At 37.2% G+C, this 9,985-nt stretch overlaps 1 protein-coding gene across 1 annotated transcript; it reads right to left on the bottom strand.

The window, feature by feature from the left end:
- Positions 1-9,724, bottom strand: LOC104910330 (desmoglein-4-like). Its single transcript, XM_010708895.3, has 6 exons — positions 9,481-9,724; positions 3,002-3,037; positions 2,520-2,648; positions 1,251-1,406; positions 950-1,097; positions 1-311 (listed from the first exon to the last, which is right to left on the bottom strand). The coding sequence occupies exons 1-6, from the start codon at positions 9,526-9,528 to the stop codon at positions 196-198; spliced, it is 633 nt and encodes a 210-aa protein (XP_010707197.1). The 5' UTR covers positions 9,529-9,724; the 3' UTR covers positions 1-195.
- Between the last annotated feature and the right edge of the window lie 261 nt (positions 9,725-9,985).

The following is a 9,985-nucleotide window of genomic DNA, read 5'->3' as shown; positions in this document are numbered from 1 at the left end:
TTTGGAAAAGGCACACTTTTTCTCTCTCTCCCCTCCCCCATGCTGTTCCCACCTTGCTTACCTTCCCCCCCATGTGCCCTGGCATCATATCACTGTTAGAGATACACAACAGCATCGTGTTATTTGACTTGGGAAATAGAAATAATACCTCTCTGTCAAGATAATTTGCTAGATGGAGTTCTCCAGTATATTTATTCATATAAACATTGGCTGGCCTGAAGGCTCCTGACTCTCTATCTTGAAGGCAATTTTAGAGTTCAAGTGATTTGGTTCATCGGCATCTGATGCAATTATTTTCATCACCAGCGTGTCTGTGAATAAAATAAAATTAAAAAAAAATTAAAACTGAATCATAAAATCTGCTTTGTTCCTGCAGAAAAAGAACATGGTGCTAAATATCAGGTGCAAAAAAAATTAAAAAATGCTATCTTACTGTTGACATTTATGAAGAAAAACAGCAGCTTAATTTTGTTCTGATTATGATGAAATGTTAATGACTTCGAAATTCATTAAAGACTAATGTTAGGTGAAATAAAGTAGATTTTCACTGAGCTTCCTTAAACTGCCATAGGGAATAGGTAAAATTGGTGGCTACTGAGCCTGTAGATATCCACATAAGAAATCTCCATGGTTTAAAATGAGATTTTCTAGAAGTTCAGATATGACTGATTTATTCTAAGTTTTCACATTTAATGGAACTGTGCGAGCGTACAGTTAGGACCTGGAATATTCAGTATTTGTACGTGGGCAAAGAAGAGAGGGAAGCATTGCTCTAGCACTGAGCTTGAGCCGTGCTCCAATAACATTCTGAGCCATCCTCTGCTCCAGTAGCTTTGGGGAAAGTATGTCATTGTCTAAGAAAAGGTAGAATGAACACACCAGGCTTATATGAACTATATTCTGGATTCTTCACTGACTTTACCATAATAGGCTTAATGTAGTTACTCACTGTCCATACTGCATTCTTCAACAGATCCTGTAAATACCGATTGTGCAAATATAGGAGGATTATCATTTATATCCAGAACTCTGACTCGAAGTTCAAGAGGTGGTTCCAAATCCATACCAGTCACTGAGTGTTTTGCAAAGCAGCGTATCTAGATAAAGATATTTACTCATTTTAAAACCAAAAGCAAAGGAAGAAAAGCAGCAATCTGAAACAAATGAAATAGAACATTTTTCTTCTTGTGCTTTTCCTATTCTAAGCTACCTCCATCATTAAAAAGGGAAATAAACTGAAGTGTACTTACGACAAATACTGGGGTCACTTCCCTGTCCACTATTGATGTTATATTAATTTCTCCTGTTCTTGGGTTAACAACAAATATTCCATAAGGGGCACGATCAATTCCAACTCCAGAGATGCTGTATGTGACTGGATTATTTTCTTCACAGTCTGATCGAATCTGCAATAGTAAATAATAGTAATTTATACTGAGAATTTTACAGAGATCACCCGCAGTGCTCTTTTTCCCTATTATTAGACTCATTAAAAATTCTTTATGGCAGTTTTTCTCCCAACCACATATCACAAGATTCAATTGATTGAACAAATTTAGGTATTTTCTACAAAACAATCAGCCTACAGCTGCATCTGTAGTACTTGAGTACTGGACAAGATTTCTCTTTCTTAGATTTCTAGCAGTGAAGTGTAGATGTTAGGGGAGACAAACTTCCAAGAGTAGCTGTACTTCCTTAGGGACAGTGTCATGGAAAGAGAATAGAATCATGAAATCACAGTATATCCTGAACTGGAAGGGACCCGCAAGGATCATCAAGTCTAACTCCTGACTCTACACAGCACCAAACAAAATCAGTCTTGTACAAATGTTCCTTGAACTCCGGCACTCAATGCCATGCAGCACCTGTCCCCAACCCCCAGCTGCCTCTCCCCTGACACAGCTCCATGCCGTTCCCTCGGGCCCTGTTGCTGTCACAGTGTGCAGAGCTCAGCGCTGCCCTTCTGCTCCCTGTGAGGAGCTGCAGCCACCATCAGGCCTCCCCTCAGCTCCTCTGCTCTGCACTGAGCAAATCAAGAGACCTCAGCTGCTTTCCTCAGGTCTTGGCCTCCGGACTCTTCGCCATCTTTGTTGCCCTTGTTTGGACTAATATTTTTATGTCCTTCTTATAACGTGGAACTTGAGTTCTTTGCTTTGTTGTCTACATGAGTCAGGCACCATCCTTGAACTTGCGCTCATTCAAGGAGTTTCTAAGAGTCAGAAAAGAATATCTTGACCTAGTACACAGACACTGCACAGTAAGGAGACTGTGGTTGAAGCTCTCCAGGAAGGAGACTGACTGCAATATTCTAGGAAGCTTTTGGTCACTCCTCAGCAGCTCTGTGCATTTGCCTTATGAGACTGTCTCAGCAAAGCTGGAAATTCTTAGTCACCTTTCTTTTATTCTGCATTCCTTGCTTTGACTAGTCTAAGCAAATGTGCTTTTAAATCTCTTTTATTAGCATGTCTTTAGAAAAAGCTTCCTTGTCAGTGGACACCTCTGCTATGCTTTCTACTTACTCTGGCAATTGGATTCCTTTTAGAATTATCTTCTCCTTCTCTACAGGCTGCAGCAAATTTTATCCATTCACGTTTTTGTCTTCTGAAAGTTTTCCATCTTGCCGTTCCATTTCCATTCCATTCTTTTACCTATGATACAGAGTTACAGTGTCACATCACCAGCAACCTCAATATATTTTCAATTAATGCAGATATTTAAAGCATCCCACAACAAGAAGGAAAAAAGAAATTTTTATAGAATATATGTTTTTAATATGTTAACGAGTCCCAAACTCAAAAACTGTGCATGTGTACATTACAAGTACTCCTGTGTAGGAGAAATTCTTTTGAGAGGATGAACAAGCTGTTACTTGCAGCTGTTTAATATTTAAATATATTTTCAACCTTCAAGCTCAGAAATGCCCTTTTTTAGAATTTTCCATGTCATTCTTAAATTATGTTTCACAACATCAAAAATCAGTTTCTAAAGAAATATTTATTACCTCTACATGAAATCCTGTGCTGAAATCCAGGAGTACCTGCAAGAATGATAGAAATATTAGCATAAAAAATGCAGGGCAAAATGCAGTAGTTCAAACCCAACCACTGTACGTTGCAGAATTGCAGGGCAGGAGCAGTATGTTTTCTGAAGTCTATTTCAATAACCTATCTAGGTCACAGCTGAAGTATTTCTGTGAATTTTATTGTACCATTCATTTTTTTTCTATATCCATCACTTCAATTCCTTGAAAATTAATACATTCAAAATCATTTCTGTCTTTCAGGGCACTGTGAAGAGATGTGCCGTAGCAAATTTTAAGTTATACCTATTATCAAAATGCAACTTTCACATGGATTCTTAGATTGTAGCCATCTCAGCTGAAAAAAAAGAGAAAGTAATGGCTGCAAGATTTATTCTAAATAATTTATTCTTTATTTTTTTCTTACTTAGTCTACAGTAGACCTGAAATACTTCAATACACAGTTTTAACAAAAGGAGAAAAAAATTTCTTGAAGTTAAAGTATAATGGGAAGCCTACTGAAATCAGCAGGTAGGCTTCCCTGCTTCAAAGTTCAGTGGGCTTTGATTTGAGGTCTAACTACACAACCAAAGGCTTGAGTAAATAAAGTTCAGAGAATTAGATGCAATATGAAATTATTTTAAAATTAAAATCATAGAAAATAATCAATTTCTTGATTAGCAGAATTTAAAAGAAAGCACAGTTTCATTAACCTTCTTCCTAAATAAAGTGTGAAAATGAAATTCACTTAGTCAATATATCTCTTCAGAGCTTAGGTTTAGGATCTCTTCAGATCATGAAAGGTGAAGAACGTGGATTTGCAGGACTGGATGCTTGCTTCATTCATCATTGGGAGAAACAAAATACCTAGGTGACTCAAAAAGTTGGTGCAGAGTTTGCCTTTTCTTGCCAAATGTGACTAATGGTTATAGTTACCAAGTTTCCAAGTTTATATAGTTTCCCAGTAAAGTTTAATTATTTATTTTATTTTTTGACTGACATTCTGTTTTGTGTATTTTAGGACAGACATTGCATGGATATAATCTGTGATGACCTTTTCTTTGTTAGTAACTTCACGTCATGGGAGTTTCCTAAATTCAAGTGTATTGCAAGGTTGTTCTCTCAAGACTGGAAGATAGGCACAGACTATTTTCCTCTTAATTCATGTTTAAATGCAATATTCATGTTACATGCAATAGAGTAAGATTAGATTAATCTGTGAAGGAGAGAGTTTATAATGTGACTTTGCCTCTTTGTTGTGTACAGTACATTGATATTTATGAGACTGCCCATGGAGTAAGATTTTTTTTGTTTGTTTGTATCTTTGAGCAAGATATTGACACAAATTGCTAAGAAAATAACTTTGCAGGAAAATCGTTACAGTTGTTTTAGGTCTTTGAAAAGGAAATAGATATGTTCATGCTGTGTTAACCACATCGGTATTGCTTTTAATATCTTCGTGACTGTTTAAATCTTCAGTTGGCATTCATTTGCAGTCATTACTCATCTTGGAGAAGGCAGTCTGCAGTATCAGACTCCATTTAAGCTGTGGGGTGCTTTCACCTTGGTAGCAACTAAAGCCTGTACTTTTTAAATCCCATTTGTGGCTTGGGGAAACATGGGAGAGTGGAAGGTGCTGATTACACCCTCACCAGAGAGCTAACTGATAAAGTCCACCAGAAATTGCACTGATTCAGCGTTTCATATCAGTCGATCACACTGTCATAACAGAGCTTGCTTTGGCAAGTACAGCGAAATCCTCTCCACCCTTAGGCTGAAATCCTTTCTGGCATGCAAGCAATTGTCTTGACCCAGAAAATTATGAGTATACACCTTCTAATGCAATTCCAGTGAATCTTGTCTGCTGACTGCACCTATGGCATATTCTGTTATTTAACAGTGAAACTAATATCTCACATCCAGTCATGTCACTCTTGTGCTTAAAAGGCCTAGCTGAAAATCTGTGTTGGGTGTCTCCGTAAAGAAAAAGCTATAAAGAATTCTCTTTTTTAAAGACATAATATTCATTAAACCCCTTACTTCTAGCCTATATGGAGTTCTGCTTCCAAGAAATGAAAAATATCCTTTTTACACAAGTTTCATCCACTGGAGCACCAATGATGGGAGCTCCAATAATTAATTCATCAGTAATGTTGGCAATTGTAAATTAAGGCCCTCTGTTTCCAGCTTTGTCCCTTACTGATGAAGGCAATAATCCTGCTACTACATGTTGCCAATAGAAAAATCATTAAAGAAATCTTGATGGTTTTGAATCCTGAGTCCTCAGTACAGTTTGTGATGTTTCTTGAAAATCTTGATCTGATGAACCCGATGTCTGTATTCAGTAACTCTCTTTCAGTTACTGCTAAGGGACTGAGGGCACACAGACACCAGATAAAGTTGCCTGGTTCACCAGCTAAACTTAAGCAGTTCTGGAGTGACATCTATTCAGCATGATCCAGGGCTGAAAAATCTCCTGCCTTCCTAATGTTTTCCATCCATTAGCAGCTAGAAGGCTCCCCTCAACTCCAACTGCCAATGTGTAACATCTCTATGTGAGGCAAACTCTTTTTTTCTGTGCAATTTCCAGTGAAGAAGTACATTTTGACATCTGTTTGCAAGATAGTTTTGTACTCTCTAAATAGTGAACAAATTTCCCTTTTAAACTAGCATCTGATTGTCTGCATGCTGTACGTTGCATAGATTCAGTGATTAATGACAGTTTAAACAAGAGGAGGCACTGAAATATGTGGAATGTATACTGAGGACCTTGGGGCAGGCAAGCTGACCAGGATGAAATCAAGATGTGCTGTCCCTGAAAAATGCAGAGAAACTTGAGGCTAGTTGCACAAGCTGCTTCTGGTGTGGGCTGGGAAAAGTGCAAACAGAAGACATATTTATTATGACAGTCATTCTCACAGTAGTCTGTCTGAAAACCTGTATTTTATTATGATGAACCCTATACAGAAGATGATGCCTTAGAGTCACACTGGAGTTATTCTAGGTTTATTCTGATGTAACTGGGAACAGAATTAGGCCTATAGGATGTGCATGGTTCTTTGCACCTTCAAAGCAATTTACAAACACAAATTAACTAATCATTAATTGACTGCCGAGCAATATTATATATTATACGCACTTACGGAATCCTCCCTCCTCCACCTACTCGTATCTAAATGACTGAACATGCCTTTAACATCTTCCCAGCATTATTCATATTGGATCTCCTTCTCACTCTTTGAAGTCAACGGCGGTATTGTTACTGGTTGTGATGGGAGGAGTGCTGAGAACTCACATACATTATATGACTCATCAGGGTGCCATGGTAGCTCTGGTTGTGTCAGCGTTTTGAGACTTTTACGTCTTACTCAGCCAAAGCTTTGACTTGCAAAGGGTTGAAATATGAACCTTTCCCATCATACGTTCTGCACTTCTTTAAGAAAAGATGTACCAATGCATGTGAAATAATGACAAGCAAACCTGAAATATGAAACTCAATCTTGTCTTAAAAATAAGCCATTTGATAACTTTAAATAAAAAGAAAGATCGGTTTTTGTCTGTATTTTTCATTTTTGCAGGTCACTAATGAATGTGCTTTCAGGTTTAAGGGGAAATTTCGGGGGATGATTTTTCTGCCAGTTTGTCTTCTGCAAAAGTTAGCTGTTTGTGTTTCTTCCTGCCTTAGCATGTGAAGTCAGTTTTTTGTACTGTACCCCAGATGGAGGATCCGACTCTTATTTCATCCGAAATATAATAATATTTATGTCAGTCAGAGGAATAAATTCCAAAATTGTGTTTATTTTAAACGTATTTACTCAAAGAACAGACCACTTTGGGAAAGATTCCACTGATATTGTTTCTTTTCTACTGAGCAAAGTGGCAGAGGACAAGTCATACAGAAATAATGAATTTCCGTAGTGTAACTGAGCCCAACCATTAAAAAATGAATAGAAAAGTGATTTTGATGGACATTGTAAGCCATTATCATTCAAATTTTGGTTTTTCAAGTTAGATGTGCTCTAATCATGCTCTCCTCAATAAATTTTATCAGTAATGTCAGAATTCTAATATGTCCTTGCACTATAAGACACATTAGAGTCTCTAAGCTAGCACTCTACTGGCTCTGAATGCCATTTAGGAGCCATTTTTACTCAGAAATGTAACTGCAGATTTAAGAAGCTCATCTTGGGTGATACTTCTGATGCAGAATTGCTTTATTTTCTATTTCTACAACATTTTTTAAATTTTTCCAAGTAGCCTACAGTTTCCTGGCTACACCCTAGTAGATGTTTGGTATGCAAGTGCCAAAGTGGAGAAGATTGAGCCCGTTAATATTTTTAAGTACAACCCAGTTTATGAGTAGGAGGTGTAACTAGAGCCTTACAACTGGAAAATAAAGCATAGATAAGACATGGGAAAATATAGCCAGACAAAAATGCATATGAGAAATGTGGTGAATTTAAAATTATTAGTTGTCACATGATGGCTGGCAGGAGAAGAGTCATACCTGATCAAACAGGTTATTTCCATAAAACGTGTCAGCGCAAGTACCACAAACAGAACTCCCTTACTCATGAGAATAATGCCTTTGAAGTCATGTGAGTAGGGGTTGCAGAATCAGTCCCACCAATGGTGAAATGCATATGGAGAATTATTAGTTTCAGAGCTGGTAACTTTTCTTTTTTTGAGATGCAGCAGCGTGCTAAAATATGTGTAACTCCACAGACTTTTTATTTGATACATGTTATTAATCATATACTAAGCAGACATACACTAAGGTAATTTTCATGAAAAATTAATCAAGCCAAAAGCCAAGACTGCTTTTCAGTCTTGTACTAAAATAATTTACATAATATACTTAATCTCTACAGTTTGTCCATCACTTTCCTCTGCAGCACTGAAAGATACTATTATGCTATACATGCCACCAGGACCACTGCTGTGCAGGGAAGCATGCAACAAGAGCAACAATCATTTCCTCTGGGAGTTTGAATATTTGATACTCATCAAAACATAGCGTCAGTTTTCTTGGTCACTCCTTTTTCTTGACACATCCCAAATCAGTCACAATCATAACAATACACTGAAAGAATGAAAATACTCAAGGTTGAAGAGAGAAGATAAAACAGTAAAAGCTTTTCTGAACTGATAGATTTAAATGCAATGCAGTGAACTTCTTTTTTAAACTGTAACCCATCTGGAGTGTGTAACATCAGGTAACTGAGTAAAATGAATATTCACTGATGTTATATAAAAATCTGGCACTCTTAGCACAATGTGCAACATGCCAATCTCAGAGACCTGCTTGCTTCATTATACAAGTAGAAACATATCCGAACCATAGCGTGCTTTTGCCAAGTTTAGTCATTATTTTCCTGGCAGCTGCCTTGTGTGAGTTAGTTCTACTTTACTGATGTCTGCAAGATACAACCCATGGATAACCTTCTTTAAACAAGTTTCAGGATTTTGTATGCTACAAAAACATACTCCTTTTTTTCCTGACCACTATAGCTCCAGAGTTGACAGTGAAAAGGAGTTAACAAAGTAATACATTATGTAAATCAAAAGCAACAAGAAAACATAACTATACAATAAATTCTATCCTTTTCAGTCTTAGGGCCCTAAAGCTCTACCTAAATTTAAATGAGCAGCACAGATGAGTGAAAAAGTCCATGCAAAAAGGAAAAAAACACAATGCAGGAGTAAAAGGGCCACCGTAATTCCTTTAAGTCATTTCTCGCTAAGTTCCGTGCCTTGATGAACACATTATACAAGTATTTTGTTTCACCATAGCCACAACTTTCCTTGTACAGTAAAAAAAACAAACCCAAGCAGTGACACTTTCATCATGCATTCGCTTGCTTGGCACATGGATGCTCCGACACACACGCACTGCAAGGTAGGAGTTCTTTGTAGTATGAAATAAGTAATAGTAAGTCTTGATTTTTGCTTGGATATAATTTTCACTACATTCCATCCTTTTCTCTTGATTAGAGATTCTTCCAGTTCTGAAACTATCCAGTTTAGAAAAATACATTTGCTTTTCACCTTCTCTCAATTAACAAAAAATAAAGACATAAAACAAAATAATATCCAGTCAGGTTATCAGGATTTCTTTTAGAAATGATAAGATTTTTATTTTAAAAAGGGACTCCTTAAATAGTACCCATAACAATATTCTCCTGAAAAGTGAAGCATTAAACATGGAAACATATATTAAGCATCAAAAGACTACAAAATCATAATCAAAAGAAACGTTTGTGAGCATTTAATGAAAAAACCTAAATTACTTGTATAGAATTCTTAGAAATGAATTTTAAAATGCGAGTTGTGCTAAATTCACAAGATTTTCTGGGATAGGAGGTGGAGAGTTGTTAGTTTAAACCGTGAAATGTAATGGGATGCTGAGGAAGATTCAGTCGGCACAAAGTTTCCAGATATTGTTGTAAAATTTGACTTACCAATAAGAGGAAAAGAAAAGCAGCTGTTCGGTGAGGGAGCCAATCCATTGCATCTGACTTCTTGGATACAAGTCCAACTGAGTTATGGTTGCAAGCCTGTTCCTTTTCCCTCCCCCCCCCAGTCTGGTGTCTATGTAAAAAGACACTCGGTAGATGTCCTTATACTCAGCCTTTCAAGGTGTCTCTGCCTCCCTCTGAAGGAAGCACTGAAGATGCTGTATAACAGAGTGTCTTTCCCCACCCCAAAATCCTGGGCTGGTCTCATCTGAAACGCTTGACAACATCATTATTGCTTGCAGGTAAAAGCTAAGAGACACACCTTAATGCTTATTGCACTGAAACCCTTTGTTGAATACAAAAGGGTACGTTTTAAAAACAGAAGGCAAGCTTTGCGAGGAAGATACTGAGTGATTTATAAATTACAACACAAGGAATCATTAAAATGGTAACTTATCTTTGCTTTGAATGCATTTGCCAGTTTTCTCCTTGCACCGAGTACAACAGA

This window comes from Meleagris gallopavo, chromosome 3 (assembly GCF_000146605.3).
Source record: "Meleagris gallopavo isolate NT-WF06-2002-E0010 breed Aviagen turkey brand Nicholas breeding stock chromosome 3, Turkey_5.1, whole genome shotgun sequence".
Taxonomy (NCBI): Eukaryota; Metazoa; Chordata; class Aves; order Galliformes; family Phasianidae; genus Meleagris; species Meleagris gallopavo.
Note: the sequence above shows the minus strand (reverse complement) of the source record. Positions and strands in the feature narration are given on the sequence as shown.